The sequence below is a fragment of the Ranitomeya variabilis genome, chromosome 4, assembly GCF_051348905.1.
Source record: "Ranitomeya variabilis isolate aRanVar5 chromosome 4, aRanVar5.hap1, whole genome shotgun sequence".
NCBI classification, from domain to species: domain Eukaryota; kingdom Metazoa; phylum Chordata; class Amphibia; order Anura; family Dendrobatidae; genus Ranitomeya; species Ranitomeya variabilis.
The window spans coordinates 679,755,804-679,775,613 of NC_135235.1; the positions used below are offsets into that span (position 1 = coordinate 679,755,804).

Sequence of the window (19,810 nt, forward strand, 5' to 3'; positions counted from 1 at the left end):
GACAGAACTTGAGAGGTGAGGACTCTGGAAATGTCTGTAGTGAGATTTATTAATGTGTCTCTCCATAACCAGGATTACACAGTAGTGAAGAAGACTTCTAATAACTGCTGTCAGGCCCCTGAGTCTGAGGGACGTGGAAGACCTCTGAGCCCAATAATGGGGCCTCCACCTCACCCCCTGATACACGAGGATGTCAATGACCAGAAGATCCTAGAACTCACTTATAAGATGATTGAGCTGCTGACTGGAGAGGTGACACTGCTGGGAATGCTGGGACATTATACAGTAATGCTATGAAGGGATCGGGGGGATGACAGTATCATTGTATGTGTCAGGTTCCTTTAAGGTGTCAGGATGTCGCTGTCTATTTCTCCATGGAAGAGTGGGAGTATTTAGAAGGACACAAAGATCTGTACGAGGACATCACGATGGAGGTTCCCCAGTCTCTCACATCACCAGGTAATAGTAAGGGCTAAATACACACTGCCTATAATTATCTGTTTGTAAAAAATTAATTCAGTCCCTGTATGTGTTTCCTCCAGATCTATCCAGTAAGACGACAACACCAGAGAGATGTCCCCGTCCTCTTCTTCCACAGGACTGTAAACAAGAACCCAATATTCCTCAGGATCATCAGGTAGATGGAGAGAAGGTGTCATGAGATCTCCCCTATGATGTGTAGATGGCTGTGAAGGTTTTGTGCTCAGTCTTGTTTTATCCACCAGTATTATATGTTTTATACTTGTGTAATGAGAACGGTGGAGATGGCAGGATTAGAGCTGATCATAGATGTGACTTCTCCATCTGTCGGTGACTTTTACAATATTTGTTTCAGGGTGAAGATCTGACCCATATTAATACTACAGAGACATATGTGTGGGGTGATGAGTGGTGTAAAGTGGAGATTCCTACATATGACTACCCAGGTGAGTAGCAACCACTAAATATAGAGAAGTCACAGATTCTTCACCGTCACCGGCTGTGGCTGCTTTATACCGATAGTCCGGCGGTATCACAATCGTGTAATCACTGCTTTGCCTCTAGACCACAACCTTCTCCTCCTGTTGTGAATTGGATTATTTGGCTCCCTCTTGTGGTCACTAGCGACATGACACTTTGAGTTTCTTTCCCCAGCTTGGTACCCACCTGGCTCGTTAGTCCAGGGGTGTTGCTATTTAAGCTTCCTGGATTTTCAGTCTGGTGCCTGGCATCGTTGTAATCAGTTCCTTTCTGTTTGCTCCTGTCTGCTGGTCCTGGTTCTTGCAAAATAAGCTAAGTCCTGCTTCCTTGTTTTTTGGTTATTTGCATTGCTCTTATTTTTTGTCCAGCTTGCACTAAATGTGATTCCTGATTTTGCTGGAAGCTCTAGGGAGCTGATATTCTCCCCCCGGGCCGTTAGACGGTTCGGGGGTTCTTGAATATTCAGCGTGGAAATTTTGATAGGGTTTTTGCTGACCGTATAAGTCATCTTACTATATTCTGCTATTAGTCAGTGGGCCTCTCTTTGCTAAAAACCTAGTTCATTCTTACGTTTGTCTTTTCTTCTTACCTCACCGTTATTATTTGTTGGGGGCTTGTATCCAACTTTTGGGGTCTTTTCTCTGGAGGCAAGAAAGGTCTATCTTTTCCCTTTTAGGGTTAGTTAGTTCTCCGGCTGGCGCGAGACGTCTAGAACCAACGTAGGTACGTTCCCCGGCTGCTGCTATTTGTGGTGCTAGGATCAGGTATACGGTCAGCCTAGTTACCACTGCCCTATGAGCTGGTTTTTTGTGTTTGCAGACTTGGTAATAACTTCTGAGACCCTCTGCCATTGGGGTCATAACAGAATGCCAGGCCGAAGTTGAATGTTTAATGCATTGCAGAAGTGGGATAATAAGAAAGGAAATTCTGAGTTTTTTTTTTTTTCTCTTTCTTCCTCCCCTTTACCTCTGAGTGGCTTGAACTTGCTGCAGACATGAATGTCCAGACTTTGATTACTAGTGTGGATCAGCTTGCTGCTCGTGTGCAGGGCATTCAAGATTTTGTTACCAGTAGTCCTATGTCTGAACCTAAAATACCTATTCCTGAACTGTTCTCTGGAGACCGATTTAAGTTTAGGAGTTTCAGGAATAATTGTAAATTGTTTCTATCTCTGAGACCCCGTTCGTCTGGAGACTCAGCTCAGCAAGTTAAAATTGTTATCTCTTTCTTGCGGGGCGACCCTCAGGATTGGGCCTTCTCGTTAGCGCCAGGAGATCCGGCATTGGCAAATATTGATGCGTTTTTTCTGGCGCTCGGGTTGCTTTACGAGGAACCCAATCTTGAAATTCAGGCAGAAAAAGCCTTGCTGGCTATCTCTCAGGGCCAGGATTAAGCTGAAGTGTATTGCCAAAAATTTCGGAAATGGTCCGTGCTTACTCAGTGGAATGAGTGTGCTCTGGCCGCAAATTTCAGAAATGGCCTTTCTGAAGCCATTAAGAATGTGATGGTGGGTTTCTCCATTCCTACAAGTCTGAATGATTCCATGGCGCTGGCTATTCAAATTGACCGGCGTTTGCGGGAGCGCAAAGCCGCTAATCCTCTGGTGGTGTTGTCTGAACAAACACCTGATTTAATGCAATGTGGTAGAATTCAGACTAGAAATGAACGGAAAAATCATAGGCGTCAGAATGGGTTGTGTTTTTACTGTGGTGATTCTACACATGTTATATCAGCATGCTCTAAACGCCTAACAAGGGTTGTTAGTCCTGTCGCCATTGGTAATTTGCAACCTAAATTTATTTTGTCTGTGACTTTAATTTGCTCATTGTCTTCCTACCCTGTTATGGCGTTTGTGGATTCAGGTGCTGCCCTGAGTCTTATGGATCTGTCATTTGCCAAGCGCTGTGGTTTTGTTCTTGAGCCGTTGGTAAATCCTATCCCTCTTAGAGGTATTGATGCTACGCCATTGGCGGAAAATAAGCCGCAGTTTTGGACACAGGTAACCATGTGCATGACTCCTGAACATCGGGAGGTGATTCGTTTTCTTGTTCTGCATAAAATGCATGATTTGGTCGTTTTGGGTCTGCCATGGTTACAGACCCATAATCCAGTCTTGGATTGGAAGGCAATATCTGTGTCAAGTTGGGGCTGTCAGGGAATTCATGGTGATTCCCCGCCGGTGTCTATTGCTTCCTCTACTCCTTCGGAAGTTCCTGAGTATTTGTCTGATTATCAGGATGTATTCAGCGAGTCCAGGTCCAGTGCTGTCATGATTCCCAATGGCAAGGGAACAGGGAAAAAACGGACTAGCTCTAGGAAGATGGAAACTAAGGTAACCGCGATGCTGAACCTACCACGCAACTAATAGTAGCCAGGGGGTGTTCCTACGTTGTTTCTAGACACCTCGCGCCAGCCGGAGATCTAACTACCCCTATCAGAGGAATACACAGACCTGGCTTGCCTCCAGGGAAACCCCAAAAGTCATAGTAGCCCCCCACATATAATGACGGTTAGGTAAGAGGAAAACACAAACGCAGTATGAATATAGATTCAGCACAGTGAGGCCCTCTAACTAGATAGCAGAAAAATACAAAAGAGGACTTCACGGTTACCTAAAAACCCTAAGTAGCCATCCTGAAATTACCTTAGCTCCGTTATCAACTCATGACACCGGAGTGGCAATTTCAGCTCACTAGAGCTTCCAACAGCACAAGAAACATAAATGCATGCTGGACAAAAAACAAACGTTCAAATGCCAAAGATTCAACTTAGCTGAATTGCAGACTTGGAGCAGGTAGCAAGCAACAGGAGAGCTCTGGTAACATTGACTGCCGGCACTAGAATAACTGAGAAGCCAGCCTAAGTAGGAAACTCCCAATTGCCTGATGAAAACAGGTGCACTGGGAACCCAAGCCACCAGTCAGCAGTACCACAAGTAGCCACCAGAGGGAGCCCAAAAACAGAATTCACAACAGTACCCCCCCCCCCTTAAGGAGGGGGCACCGAACCCTCATGAGAACCACCAGGGCGATCTGGATGCGCCCTATGAAAGGCGCGGACCAAATCAGAGGCATGAACATCAGAGGCAGTCACCCAAGAATTATCTTCCTGACCGTATCCCTTCCATTTAACCAAATATTGAAGTATCCGTCTCGAAATGCGAGAGTCCAAAATCTTCTCCACAACATACTCCAATTCACCCTCCACCAGCACAGGAGCAGGAGGCTCAACAGAAGGAACAACCGGCACCTCATACCTCCGCAACAACGACCGATGGAAGACATTATGAATGGTGAAAGATGCTGGTAGGTCCAAACGAAAAGATACAGGATTAAGAATCTCCAAAATCTTATACGGACCTATAAACCGAGGTTTAAACTTAGGAGAAGAGACCTTCATAGGGACAAAACGAGAAGACAACCACACCAAGTCCCCAACACGGAGACGATGACCCTCACGACGATGACGATTAGCAAACTGCTGAGTCTTCTCCTGAGTAGTGTTGAGCGATACCGTCCGATACTTGAAAGTATCGGTATCGGAAAGTATCGGCCGATACCGGCAAAGTATCGGATCCAATCCGATACCGATACCCGATACCAATACAAGTCAATGGGACTCAAGTATCGGACGGTATTCCTGATGGTTCCCAGGGTCTGAAGGAGAGGAAACTCTCCTTCAGGCCCTGGGATCCATATAAATGTGTAAAAGAAAGAATTAAAATAAAAAATATCGCTATACTCACCCTCCGACGCAGCCTGGACCTCAGCGAGGGAACCGGCAGCGTTGTTTGTTTAAAATTCGCGCTTTTACTTGGTTACGTGAAGTCCCGGCTTGTGATTGGTCAGGGCGGCCATGTTGCCGGGACGCGGACCAATCACAGCAAGCCGTGACGAAATTACGTCACGGCTTGCTGTGATTGGTCCGCGTCCCGGCAACATGGCCGCCATTAACCAATCACAAGCCGGGACGTCACGGGAGGCTGGACACGCGCCCATTTTAAAAAGCGCGCGTGTCCAGCCTCCAGTGACGTCCCGGCTTATGATTGGTCATGGCGCCATGTTGCCGGGACGCGGACCAATCACAGCAAGCCGTGACGAAATTACGTCACGGCTTGCTGTGATTGGTCCGCGTCCCGGCAACATGGCCGCCATTAACCAATCACAAGCCGTGACGTCACGGGAGGCTGGACACGCGCGCTTTTTAAAATGGGCGCGTGTCCAGCCTCCCGTGACGTCCCGGCTTGTGATTGGTTGCGCCGCGGTCAACCAATCACAAGCCGGGAGGCTGGACACGCGCGCATTTTAAAATTTTAAAATGGGCGCGTGTCCAGCCTCCCGGCTTGTGATTGGTTGATCGCGGCGCAACCAATCACAAGCCGGGACGTCACGGGAGGCTGGACACGCGCCCATTTTAAAATGCGCGCGTGTCCAGCCTCCCGTGACGTCACGGCTTGTGATTGGTTGCGTCTCCCATGTGACTGCGACGCAACCAATCACAAAGCCGGGACGTAATTTTAAAATCCTTAAGGACCTGAAATTACGTCACGGCTTGCTGTGATTGGTTGCGTCTCCCATGTGACTGCGACGCAACCAATCACAACGCCGGAACGTAATTTTAAAATCCTGAAGGACCTGAAATTACGTCACGGCTTGCTGTGATTGGTTGCGTGCCGGTCACATGGGCGGCACGCAACCAATCACAAGCCGGGACTCACGTAAAGGAAAGAAAAGCGCGAATTTTAAACAAAGAACGCTGCCGCTTCCCTCGGTAAGGTGCAGGCTGCGTCGGAGAGGTGAGTATAGCAATATTTTTTATTTTAATTCTCTCTTTTACACATTTTTACATTAATGTTGTTTCGATACCGATACCCGATATCACAAAAATATCGGATCTCGGTATCGGAATTCCGATACAGCAAGTATCGGCCGATACCCGATACTTGCAGTATCGGAATGCTCAACACTACTCCTGAGACAACTTCAAATTGTCCACCACATGACTCCAAATCTGGTGCAGTCTATCCACCACAGTGTCCACTCCAGGACAATCCGAAGATTCCACCTGGCCAGATGAAAAACGAGGGTGAAACCCTGAATTGCAAAAGAAAGGAGAAACCAGAGTAGCAGAACTGGCCCGATTATTGAGGGCAAACTCGGCCAACGGCAAAAAGGCGACCCAATCATCCTGATCAGCAGACACAAAACACCTTAAATAAGTCTCCAAGGTCTGATTAGTTCGCTCCGTCTGGCCATTAGTCTGAGGGTGGAACGCAGACGAAAAAGACAAATCAATGCCCATCCTGGCACAGAACGCTCGCCAAAACCTAGACACAAATTGAGATCCCCTGTCAGAAACGATGCTTTCCGGGATACCATGTAGACGAACCACATTCTGAAAAAATAAGGGAACCAACTCCGATGAAGAAGGCAATTTGGGCAAGGGTACCAAATGAACCATCTTAGAAAAATGGTCACACACCACCCAAATGACGGACATCTTCTGAGACACCGGAAGATCCGAGATAAAGTCCATAGAGATGTGCGTCCACGGCCTCTTTGGAATAGGCAAGGACAACAACAATCCACTAGCCCGAGAACAGCAAGGTTTGGCCCGAGCACACACATCACAAGACTGCACGAAGGTACGCACATCTCGAGACAGGGAAGGCCACCAGAAGGACCTGGCCACCAAATCTCTGGTACCAAAAATTCCAGGGTGGCCTGCCAACACAGAAGAATGAACCTCTGAGATGACTCTACTGGTCCACTCATCAGGAACAAACAATCTCCCAGACGGACAACGATCAGGCCTATCAGTCTGAAACTCCTGCAACGCACGTCGCAAGTCTGGAGAGACAGCAGACAAAATCACTCCATCCTAGAAAGAGCATCTGCCTTTACATTTTTTGAGCCCGGCAAGTATGAAACCACGAAATCAAACCGGGAGAAAAACAACGACCAGCGCGCCTGTCTGGGATTCAGACGCCTGGCAGACTCAAGGTAAATCAGGTTCTTGTGATCAGTCAAGACCACCACCTGATGTCTAGCACCCTCAAGCCAATGACGCCACTCCTCAAATGCCCACTTCATAGCCAAGAGCTCCCGATTCCCGACATCATAATTTTGCTCAGCGGGCGAAAACTTTCGAGAGAAAAATGCACATGGTCTCATCACTGAGCAATCGGGACTTTTCTGTGACAAAACCGCCCCTGCTCCAATCTCGGAAGCATCTACCTCAACCTGAAAAGGGAGTGAAACATCAGGCTGGCGCAACACAGGGGCAGAAGCAAAGCGGCGCTTAAGCTCCCGAAAGGCCTCCACAGCCGCAGAGGACCAATTGGCAACATCAGCACCCTTCTTAGTCAAATCAGTCAAAGGTCTAGCAATACTTGAAAACCCAGTTATAAATCGACGATAGAAATTAGCAAAGCCCAAGAACTTCTGAAGACTCTTCAGGGAAGTAGGCTGCGTCCAATCACAAATGGCCCGAACCTTGACAGGATCCATCTCAACAGAAGAAGGGGAAAAAATATACCCCAAAAAGGAGATCTTCTGAACCCCAAAGATACACTTTGAACCCTTTACAAACAAAGAATTGGACCGCAAAACCTGAAAAACCTTCCTAACCTGTTGAACATGCGACTCCCAGTCATCCGAAAAAATCAAAATATCGTCCAGATACACAATCATAAATTTATCCAGGTATTTACGGAAAATATCGTGCATAAAGGACTGAAAGACTGAAGGAGCATTAGAAAGGCCAAAAGGCATCACCAAATACTCAAAATGGCCCTCGGGCGTATTAAATGCAGTTTTCCACTCATCTCCCTGCTTAATCCGCACCAAATTATACGCACCCCGAAGATCAACCTTAGAGAACCACTTTGCCCCTTTAATACGAGCAAATAAATCAGTCAATAGTGGCAAAGGATACTGATATTTGACTGTAATCTTATTCAACAGGCGATAATCAATGCAGGGCCTCAGGGAGCCATCCTTTTTACCCACGAAAAAAAAACCTGCTCCTAAAGGGGATGAGGATGGACGAATATGTCCCTTTTCCAAGGACTCCTTAATATACTCTCGCATAGCAGCATGCTCAGGCACAGATAGATTGAACAAGCGACCCTTGGGAAACTTGCTGCCAGGGATCAAGTCTATTGCACAATCACAATCCCTGTGGGGGGGAAGAGAACTAAATTTAGGCTCCTCAAAAACATCAGAGAAATCAGACAAAAATGCTGGAATTTCAGAAGGAGTAGATGAAGCAATAGAAACCAAAGATGCTCCCCCATGAGCCCCCCGACATCCCCAGCTTAATACAGACGTAGTTTTCCAGTCAAGGACTGGATTATGAGTTTGCAACCATGGCAGTCCAAGCACTAAGACATCATGCAAGTTATGTAGCACAAGGAAACGAATCACCTCCTGATGATCAGGAGTCATACACATAGTCACTTGTGTCCAGAATTGTGGCTTATTCCTAGCCAAAGGGATAGAATCGATACCCTTCAGAGGGATAGGAACTTCCAATGGCTCTAGGCTAAACCCACATTGTCTGGCAAAGGACCAATCCATAAGACTCAAGGAAGCGCCAGAATCCACATAGGCATCCACAGTAATAGATGATAATGAACAGATCAAGGTTACAGACAAAATAAACTTAGACTGTAAGGTGCCAATTGCAAAAGACTTATCAGCCTTTTTTGTGCGTTTAGAGCATGCTGATATAACATGAGCAGAATCACCGCAGTAAAAGCACAATCCATTTTTACGCCTATAATTCTGCCGTTCACTTCTGGACAGAATTCTATCACATTGCATAATCTCCGGTGCCTGCTCAGAAGACACCGCCAAATGGTGCACTGGTCTGCGCTCCCGTAAACGCCGATCAATCTGAATAGCCATAGTCATGGACTCATTCAGACCTGTGGGCGTAGGAAACCCCACCATGACATCTTTAACGGCGTCAGAGAGACCTTCTCTGAAATTAGCTGCCAGGGCGCACTCATTCCACTGAGTAAGCACTGACCACTTTCGAAATTTTTGACAATATATTTCAGCTTCATCATGCCCTTGAGAGAGGGCTATCAAGGCCTTTTCAGCCTGAATCTCCAAATTAGGTTCCTCATAGAGCAACCCCAGTGCCAGAAAAAACGCATCCACATTGAGCAACGCAGGATCCCCTGGTGCCAATGCAAATGCCCAATTCTGGGGGTCACCCCGCAACAAGGAAATAACAATTTTAACCTGCTGAGCGGGGTCTCCAGCGGAGCGAGATCTCAGAGAAAGATACAATTTACAATTGTGCTTAAAATTCAAAAAGCAAGATCTATCTCCAGAAAAGAACTCAGGTATAGGGATCTTGGGTTCAGATATAGGAGCATGTATAACATAGTCTTGGATATTTTGCACCCTAGAAGCAAGTGTATTCAGGTCCGAAGCCAAACCCTGGATATCCATTTTTCAGCAGCTGAGATCTGAGCCATTCAGGGGTTAAGAGGAGAGAAAAAAAAAAAAACAGCAAACTGCAATTATGGCTAAGCAGAGTTTCAGAGCCAAAAAAAAAAAAAGTGTCAGAAACTTCTTTTCTTTTCTCTCTTTCTTCAGCCAATACATTTAGGCCAGCAGTACTGTCATGATTCCCAATGGCAAGGGAACAGGGAAAAAACGGACTAGCTCTAGGAAGATGGAAACTAAGGTAACCGCGATGCTGAACCTACCACGCAACTAATAGTAGCCAGGGGGTGTTCCTACGTTGTTTCTAGACACCTCGCGCCAGCCGGAGATCTAACTACCCCTATCAGAGGAATACACAGACCTGGCTTGCCTCCAGGGAAACCCCAAAAGTCATAGTAGCCCCCCACATATAATGACGGTTAGGTAAGAGGAAAACACAAACGCAGTATGAATATAGATTCAGCACAGTGAGGCCCTCTAACTAGATAGCAGAAAAATACAAAAGAGGACTTCACGGTTACCTAAAAACCCTAAGTAGCCATCCTGAAATTACCTTAGCTCCGTTATCAACTCATGACACCGGAGTGGAAATTTCAGCTCACTAGAGCTTCCAACAGCACAAGAAACATAAATGCATGCTGGACAAAAAACAAACGTTCAAATGCCAAAGATTCAACTTAGCTGAATTGCAGACTTGGAGCAGGTAGCAAGCAACAGGAGAGCTCTGGTAACATTGACTGCCGGCACTAGAATAACTGAGAAGCCAGCCTAAGTAGGAAACTCCCAATTGCCTGATGAAAACAGGTGCACTGGGAACCCAAGCCACCAGTCAGCAGTACCACAAGTAGCCACCAGAGGGAGCCCAAAAACAGAATTCACAACACAGTGCTCTTCCTCCTCATAGGGACTGTGACTGCGCTATAGATTTGATTCCAGGTAGTAAATTTCCTAAGGGAAGATTATTTAATCTGTCTGTACCTGAGCATACCGCAATGCGTTCGTATATCAAGGAGTCTCTGGAGAAGGGGCATATCCTCTTCCCCTCTTGGTGCGGGATTCTTTTTTGTGGCCAAGAAGGACGGATCTTTGAGACCTTGTATAGACTATCGGCTTCTGAATAAAATCACTGTTAAATTTCAGTATCCTTTGCCTCTGTTGTCGGACTTGTTTGCCCGGATTAAGGGTGCCAAGTGGTTCACCAAGATAGATCTTCGTGGTGCGTACAACCTTGTGCGCATTAAGCAAGGAGATGAATGGAAAACTGCATTTAATATGCCCGAAGGTCATTTTGAGTACTTGGTGATGCCTTTTGGGCTCTCTAATGCTCCTTCAGTGTTTCAGTCCTTTATGCATGACATCTTCCGGAAGTATCTGGATAAATTTATGATTGTTTATCTGGATGATATTCTGTTTTTTTCTGATGATTGGGACTCCCATGTAAAGCAGGTCAGGATGGTGTTTTAGGTTTTGCGTGAGAATGCTTTGTTTGTTAAGTGTCTCTTTGGAGTACAGAAGGTTCCCTTTTTGGGTTTTATTTTTTCCCCTTCTGCGGTGGAGATGGACCCAGTCAAGGTCCGAGCTATTCATGATTGGACTCAACCCACGTCAGTTAAGAGTCTTCAGAAGTTCTTGGGTTTTGCTAACTTCTACCGTCGTTTTATCGCTAACTTTTCTAGCGTTGTTAAACCTTTGACGGATATGACCAAGAAAGGTTCTGATGTTGCTAACTGGGCTCCTGCAGCCGTGGAAGCTTTCCAAGAGCTGAAGCGCCGGTTTACTTCGGCGCCTGTTTTGTGCCAGCCTGATGTCTCACTTCCCTTTCAGGTTGAAGTGGATGCTTCTGAGATCGGGGCAGGGGCCGTTTTGTCGCAGAGAGGCCCTGGTTGCTCTGTAATGAGACCATGTGCCTTTTTTTCTAGGAAGTTTTCGCCTGCTGAGCGGAATTATGATGTTGGCAATCGGGAGTTGTTGGCCATGAAGTGGGCATTTGAGGAGTGGCGTCATTGGCTCGAGGGTGCTAAGCATCGTGTGGTGGTCTTGACTGATCACAAAAATCTGATGTATCTCGAGTCTGCTAAACGCCTGAATCCTAGACAGGCCCGTTGGTCATTGTTTTTCTCCCGTTTTGACTTTGTGGTCTCGTATTTACCAGGTTCAAAGAATGTGAAGGCTGATGCTCTTTCAAGGAGCTTTGTGCCTGACTCTCCTGGAGTCTCAGAGCCAGCTGGTATTCTTAAAGAGGGAGTAATCTTGTCAGCCATTTCTCCGGATTTGCGACGTGTGTTGCAGAGATTTCAGGCTGGTAGACCTGACTCTTGTCCACCTGACAGACTGTTTGTTCCTGATAAATGGACCAGTAGAGTCATTTCCGAGGTTCATTCCTCAGTGTTGGCAGGGCATCCGGGGATTTTTGGCACCAGAGATTTGGTGGCTAGGTCCTTTTGGTGGCCTTCCTTGTCACGGGATGTGCGGTCATTTGTGCAGTCCTGTGGGACTTGTGCTCGAGCTAAGCCTTGCTGTTCTCGTGCCAGCGGGTTGCTCTTGCCCTTACCTGTCCCGAAGAGGCCTTGGACACACATTTCCATGGATTTCATTTCAGATCTTCCGGTGTCTCGGGGCATGTCTGTCATCTGGGTGGTATGTGATCGCTTTTCCAAGATGGTCCATTTGGTGTCTTTGCCTAAGCTGCCTTCCTCTTCCGATCTGGTTCCTTTGTTCTTTCAGAATGTGGTTCGTTTGCCCGGCATTCCTGAGAATATCGTGTCTGACAGAGGATCCCAGTTTGTTTCCAGGTTCTGGCGATCCTTTTGTGCTAAGATGGGCATTGATTTGTCGTTTTCGTCTGCCTTTCATCCTCAGACTAATGGCCAAACGGAGCGAACAAATCAGACTCTGGAGGCTTATTTGAGGTGTTTTGTTTCTGCAGATCAGGATGATTGGGTGACCTTCTTGCCATTGGCTGAGTTTGCCCTTAATAATCGGGCTAGTTCCGCTACTTTGGTTTCGCCATTTTTCTGCAACTCTGGTTTTCATCCTCGTTTTTCCTCGGGACATGTTGAGCCCTCTGACTGTCCTGGGGTGGATTCTGTGGTGGATAGGTTGCAGCGGATCTGGAATCATGTGGTGGACAACTTAAAGTTGTCACAGGAGAAGGCTCAGCGTTTTGCCAACCGCCGCCGCGGTGTGGGTCCCCGACTTCGTGTTGGGGATTTGGTGTGGCTGTCTTCTCGGTTTGTTCCTATGAAGGTCTCCTCTCCTAAATTTAAGCCTCGCTTCATCGGTCCTTATAAGATTTTGGAAATCCTTAATCCAGTGTCCTTTCGCTTGGATCTTCCGGTGTCGTTTGCCATTCACAACGTGTTCCATAGGTCTTTGTTGCGGCGCTACGTTGTGCCTGTGGTTCCTTCTGTTGAGCCTCCTGCTCCGGTGTTGGTTGAGGGCGAGTTGGAGTACGTGGTGGAGAAGATCTTGGATTCTCGTCTCTCCAGACGGAGGCTTCAGTATCTGGTCAAGTGGAAGGGCTATGGTCAGGAGGACAATTCCTGGGTGGTCGACTCTGATGTTCATGCGGCCGATTTGGTTCATGCCTTTCACGCTGCTCATCCTGATCGTCCTGGTGGTCTTGGTGAGGGTTTGGTGACCCCTCCTTAAGGGGGGGGTACTGTTGTGAATTGGATTATTTGGCTCCCTCTTGTGGTCACTAGCGACATGACACTTTGAGTTTCTTTCCCCAGCTTGGTACCCACCTGGCTCGTTAGTCCAGGGGTGTTGCTATTTAAGCTTCCTGGATTTTCAGTCTGGTGCCTGGCATCGTTGTAATCAGTTCCTTTCTGTTTGCTCCTGTCTGCTGGTCCTGGTTCTTGCAAAATAAGCTAAGTCCTGCTTCCTTGTTTTTTGGTTATTTGCATTGCTCTTATTTTTTATCCAGCTTGCACTAAATGTGATTCCTGATTTTGCTGGAAGCTCTAGGGGGCTGATATTCTCCCCCCGGGCCGTTAGACGGTTCGGGGGTTCTTGAATATTCAGCGTGGAAATTTTGATAGGGTTTTTGCTGACCGTATAAGTCATCTTACTATATTCTGCTATTAGTCAGTGGGCCTCTCTTTGCTAAAAACCTAGTTCATTCTTACGTTTGTCTTTTCTTCTTACCTCACCGTTATTATTTGTTGGGGGCTTGTATCCAACTTTTGGGGTCTTTTCTCTGGAGGCAAGAAAGGTCTATCTTTTCCCTTTTAGGGTTAGTTAGTTCTCCGGCTGGCGCGAGACGTCTAGAACCAACGTAGGTACGTTCCCCGGCTGCTGCTATTTGTGGTGCTAGGATCAGGTATACGGTCAGCCTAGTTACCACTGCCCTATGAGCTGGTTTTTTGTGTTTGCAGACTTGGTAATAACTTCTGAGACCCTCTGCCATTGGGGTCATAACACCTCCACCCAAAATTGTTCAAATGACTTTACACATTTAAAGCCCTTTTCTATAGAATTTAGAACGTTGCGGATCCACTTACCCCCTGGGATTAGAAGTCGCTGACCGTTACGTGCCCAGATCTGTAAACTACAAAGTCAAATGACCGCTGTTATGAACTGGTGGTTTAGGAGCAACATGGGACTTGCTCTGGAGGAGGTGGTACCTGTACTGACCGCAGTTCCTGAGCTTATCACAACACTAGAAGTAGCCGTGGGATGTTCCTGTCACTCCCTAGACACCTCGTCACAGCCGGAGGACTAATTACTCCTAAAGATAGAAACAGGAAAGCTATCTTGCCTCAGAGAAAATCCCCAAAGGATAGTACAGCCCCCCACAAATATTGACTGTGAGTGAAGAGGGAAATGACATATGCAGAATGAAACCAGGATGTAGCAAAGGAGGCCAGTCTAGCTAGATAAAAAGAACAGGACAGAATACTGTGCGGTCAGTATTAAAAACTAGAAAAATCCACCACAGAGTTTACAAAAATCTCCACACCTGACTAAAGGTGTGGAGGGTGTCATGATTCCCAATGGCAGGGACTTAGGCAAAAAACGGACAAGCTCTAGGAAGGATGGTATCTTAGGTAACCGCGATACTGAACCTAACACGCAACTAAAAGTAGCCAGGGGGTGTGCCTACGTTGTCTCTAGACACCTCGCGCCAGCCGGAGAACTAACTACCCCTAATAGAGGAATACACAGACCTGACTTGCCTCCAGGGAAACCCCAAAGGTTATAGTAGCCCCCCACATATAATAACGGTTAGGTAAGCGGAAAACACAAACGCAGTATGAATATAGATTCAGCAAAGCGAGGCCCTCTGACTAGATAGCGGAATATACAAAAGAGGACTTCGCGGTCACCTCAAAACCCTGAACAGCCATCCTGGAATTACCTTAACTCCGTTGTCAACTCATGACACCGGAGTAGCAATTCCAGATCACTAGAGCTTCCAGCCGCACGGGATATGTAAATGCATGCTGGACAAAACAAACACAAAAAGCCAAAGATTCAACTTAGCTGACTTGCAGACTTGGAGCAGGAAGCAAGCAACAAGGTGCTCTGATAACATTGATTGCCGGCACTACAATGACTGGGAAGCCAGACTAAATAGGAGACTCCCAATTTCCTAATGGAAACAGGTGCACTGGAAAAAACAAGACACCAGTCAACCAGTACCACCAGTAACCACCAGAGGGAGCCCAAAAACAGAATTCACAACAGTACCCACCCCCCCTTAAGGAGGGGGCACCGAACCCTCATGAGAACCACCAGGGCGATCTGGATGCGCCCTATGAAAGGTGCGAACCAAATCAGAAGCATGAACATCAGAGGCAGTCACCCAAGAATTATCCTCCTGACCGTATCCCTTCCATTTAACCAAATACTGAAGTCTCCGTCTGGAAATGCGAGAGTCCAAAATCTTCTCCACAACATACTCCAATTCACCCTCCACCAGCACAGGAGCAGGAGGCTCAACAGAAGGAACAACCGGTACCTCGTACCTCCGCAACAACGACCGATGGAAGACATTATGAATGGTGAAAGATGCTGGTAGATCCAAACGAAAAGATACAGGATTAAGAATCTCCAAAATCTTATAAGGACCTATAAACCGAGGCTTAAACTTAGGAGAGGAGACCTTCATAGGGACAAAACGAGAAGACAACCACACCAGTCTATCCACCACAGTGTCCACTCCAGGACAATCCGAAGATTCCACCTGGCCAGATGAAAAACGAGGGTGAAACCCTGAATTGCAAAAGAAAGGAGAAACCAGAGTGGCAGAACTGGCCCGATTATTGAGGGCAAACTCTGCCAACGGCAAAAAGGCGACCCAATCATCCTGATCAGCAGACACAAAACACCTCAAATAAGTCTCCAAGGTCTGATTAGTTCGCTCCGTCTGGCCATTAGTCTGGGGATGGAACGCAGATGAAAAAGACAAATCAATGCCCATCCTGGCACAGAACGCTCGCCAGAACCTGGACACAAATTGAGATCCCCTGTCAGAAACGATGTTTTCCGGGATACCATGTAAACGAACCACATTCTGAAAAAACAAAGGAACCAACTCCGATGAAGAAGGCAATTTGGGCAAGGGTACCAAATGAACCATCTTAGAAAAACGGTCACACACCACCCAAATGACAGACATTTTCTGAGAAACCGGGAGATCCGAGATAAAGTCCATAGAGATGTGCGTCCACGGCCTCTTCGGAATAGGCAAGGACAACAACAATCCACTAGCCCGAGAACAGCAAGGCTTGGCCCGAGCACAAACATCACAAGACTGCACAAAGGTACGCACATCCCGAGACAAGGAAGGCCACCAGAAGGATCTGGCCACCAAATCTCTGGTACCAAAAATTCCAGGGTGGCCTGCCAACACAGAAGAATGAACCTCTGAGATGACTCTACTGGTCCACTCATCTGGAACGAACAATCTCCCAGGCGGACAACGATCAGGCCTATCAGTCTGAAACTCCTGCAAGGCACGCCGCAAGTCTGGGGAGACAGCAGACAAAATCACTCCATCCTTAAGGATACCCGTAGGCTCAGAATCACCAGAGGAGTCAGGCTCAAAACTCCTAGAAAGAGCATCTGCCTTCACATTTTTCGAGCCCGGCAAGTATGAAACCACAAAATTAAACCGGGAGAAAAACAAAGACCAGCGCGCCTGTCTAGGATTCAGACGCCTGGCTGACTCAAGGTAAATCAGATTCTTGTGATCAGTCAAGACCACCACCTGATGTCTAGCACCCTCAAGCCAATGACGCCACTCCTCAAATGCCCACTTCATAGCCAAGAGCTCCCGATTACCGACATCATAATTTCGCTCGGCGGGCGAAAACTTTCGAGAGAAGAATGCACATGGTCTCATCACTGAGCAATCGGGACCTTTCTGCGACAAAACCGCCCCTGCTCCAATCTCGGAAGCATCAACCTCAACCTGAAAAGGGAGCGAAACATCAGGCTGACGCAACACAGGGGCAGAAGAAAAGCGGCGCTTAAGCTCCCGAAAGGCCTCCACAGCCGCAGAGGACCAATTGGCAACATCAGCACCCTTCTTAGTCAAATCAGTCAGAGGTCTAACCACACTTGAAAACCCAGTTATAAATCGACGATAGAAATTAGCAAAGCCCAAGAACTTCTGAAGACTCTTCAGGGAAGTAGGCTGCGTCCAATCACAAATAGCCCGAACCTTGACAGGATCCATCTCAACAGAAGAAGGGGAAAAAATATACCCCAAAAAGGAGATCTTCTGAACCCCAAAAATGCACTTTGAACCCTTTACAAACAAAGAATTGGACCGCAAAACCTGAAAAACCTTCCTAACCTGTTGAACATGCGACTCCCAGTCATCCGAAAAAATCAAAATATCATCCAAATACACAATCATAAATTTATCCAGGTATTTACGGAAAATATCGTGCATAAAGGACTGAAAGACTGAAGGAGCATTAGAAAGACCAAAAGGCATTACCAAATACTCAAAATGGCCCTCGGGCGTATTAAATGCAGTTTTCCACTCATCTCCCTGCTTAATCCGCACCAAATTATACGCACCCCGAAGATCAACCTTAGAGAACCACTTTGCCCCTTTAATACGAGCAAATAAATCAGTCAATAGTGGCAAAGGATACTGATATTTGACTGTAATCTTATTCAACAAGCGATAATCAATACAGGGCCTCAGGGAGCCATCTTTTTTACCCACGAAAAAAAAACCTGCTCCTAAAGGGGATGAGGATGGACGGATATGTCCCTTTTCCAAGGACTCCTTAATATACTCTCGCATAGCAGCATGCTCAGGCACAGACAGATTGAACAAACGACCCTTGGGAAACTTGCTGCCAGGAATCAATTCTATAGCGCAATCACAATCCCGGTGAGGGGGAAGAGAACCAAGTTTAGGCTCCTCAAAAACATCACAAAAATCAGACAAAAATGCCGGAATTTCAGAGGGAGTAGATGAAGCAATGGAAACCAAAGGTACTTCCCCATGAGCCCCCCGACATCCCCAGCTTAACACAGACATTGTTTTCCAGTCGAGGACTGGATTATGAGTTTGCAACCATGGCAATCCAAGCACTAAGACATCATGCAAGTTATGCAACACAAGGAAGCGAATCACCTCCCGATGGTCAGGAGTCATACACATAGTCACTTGTGTCCAGAATTGTGGTTTATTCCTAGCCAAAGGTGTGGAGTCGATACCCTTCAGAGGGATAGGAACTTCCAAAGGCTCTAGGCTAAACCCACAGCATCTGGCAAAGGACCAATCCATAAGACTCAAGGAAGCGCCAGAATCCACATAGGCATCCACAGTGATAGATGACAATGAACAAATCAAAGTTACAGACAAAATAAACTTAGATTGTAAGGTGCCAATTGAAAAAGACTTATCAACCTTTTTTGTGCGTTTAGAGCATGCTGATATAACATGAGCAGAATCACCACAGTAGAAGCACAACCCATTTTTGCGCCTATAATTCTGCCGTTCACCTCTGGACAGAATTCTATCACATTGCATAATCTCTGGTGCCTGCTCAGAAGACACCGCCAAATGGTGCACAGGTTTGCGCTCCCGTAAACGCCGATCAATCTGAATAGCCATAGTCATGGATTCATTCAGACCTGTGGGCGTAGGAAACCCCACCATGACATCTTTAACGGCGTCAGAGAGACCTTCTCTGAAATTCGCCGCCAGGGCGCACTCATTCCACTGAGTAAGCACAGACCATTTTCGAAATTTTTGACAATATATTTCAGCTTCATCATGCCCTTGAGAGAGGGCTATCAAGGCCTTTTCAGCCTGAATCTCCAAATTAGGTTCCTCATAGAGCAACCCCAGTGCCAGAAAAAACGCATCCACACTGAGCAGCGCAGGATCCCCTGGTGCCAATGCAAATGCCCAATTCTGGGGGTCACCCCGCAACAAGGAAATAACAATTTTAACCTGCTGAGCGGAATCTCCAGCGGAGCGAGATCTCAGAGAAAGATACAATTTACAATTGTGCTTAAAATTCAAAAAACGAGATCTATCTCCAGAAAAGAACTCGGGTATAGGGATCTTGGGTTCAGACACAGGAGCATGCATAACATAGTCTTGGATATTTTGAACCTTAGAAGCGAGAGCATTTAGGTTTGAAGCTAAACTCTGGATATCCATTTTTCAACAGAGATCTGAGCCATTCAGGGGTTAAGAGGAGAGAAAAAAAAACCAGCAGACTGCAATTATGGCTAGACAGAACTTCTGAGTAAAAAAAAAAAAGTGTCAGAAACTTCTTTTTTCTCTCTTTCTTCAGCCAATACTCTTAATACATTAGGCCGGCAATACTGTCATGATTCCCAATGGCAGGGACTTAGGCAAAAAACGGACAAGCTCTTGGAAGGATGGTATCTTAGGTAACCGCGATACTGAACCTAACACGCAACTAAAAGTAGCCAGGGGGTGTGCCTACGTTGTCTCTAGACACCTCGCGCCAGCCGGAGAACTAACTACCCCTAATAGAGGAATACACAGACCTGACTTGCCTCCAGGGAAACCCCAAAGGTTATAGTAGCCCCCCACATATAATAACGGTTAGGTAAGAGGAAAACACAAACGCAGTATGAATATAGATTCAGCAAAGCGAGGCCCTCTGACTAGATAGCGGAATATACAAAAGAGGACTTCGCGGTCACCTCAAAACCCTGAACAGCCATCCTGGAATTACCTTAACTCCATTGTCAACTCATGACACCGGAGTAGCAATTCCAGATCACTAGAGCTTCCAGCCGCACGGGATATGTAAATGCATGCTGGACAAAACAAACACAAAAAGCCAAAGATTCAACTTAGCTGACTTGCAGACTTGGAGCAGGAAGCAAGCAACAAGGTGCTCTGATAACATTGATTGCCGGCACTACAATGA

At 46.7% G+C, this 19,810-nt stretch overlaps 1 protein-coding gene across 1 annotated transcript in view; it reads left to right on the forward strand.

The window, feature by feature from the left end:
• Positions 1-19,810, forward strand: part of LOC143766334 (uncharacterized) — a 617,908-nt gene that overhangs the window by 5,346 nt on the left and 592,752 nt on the right. Inside the window, exons 3-6 of the mRNA XM_077253930.1 lie at positions 73-252; positions 336-459; positions 543-637; positions 836-926. Coding sequence (XP_077110045.1) covers positions 73-252; positions 336-459; positions 543-637; positions 836-926 — 490 coding nt within the window. The remainder of the gene's footprint in view (positions 1-72; positions 253-335; positions 460-542; positions 638-835; positions 927-19,810) is intronic.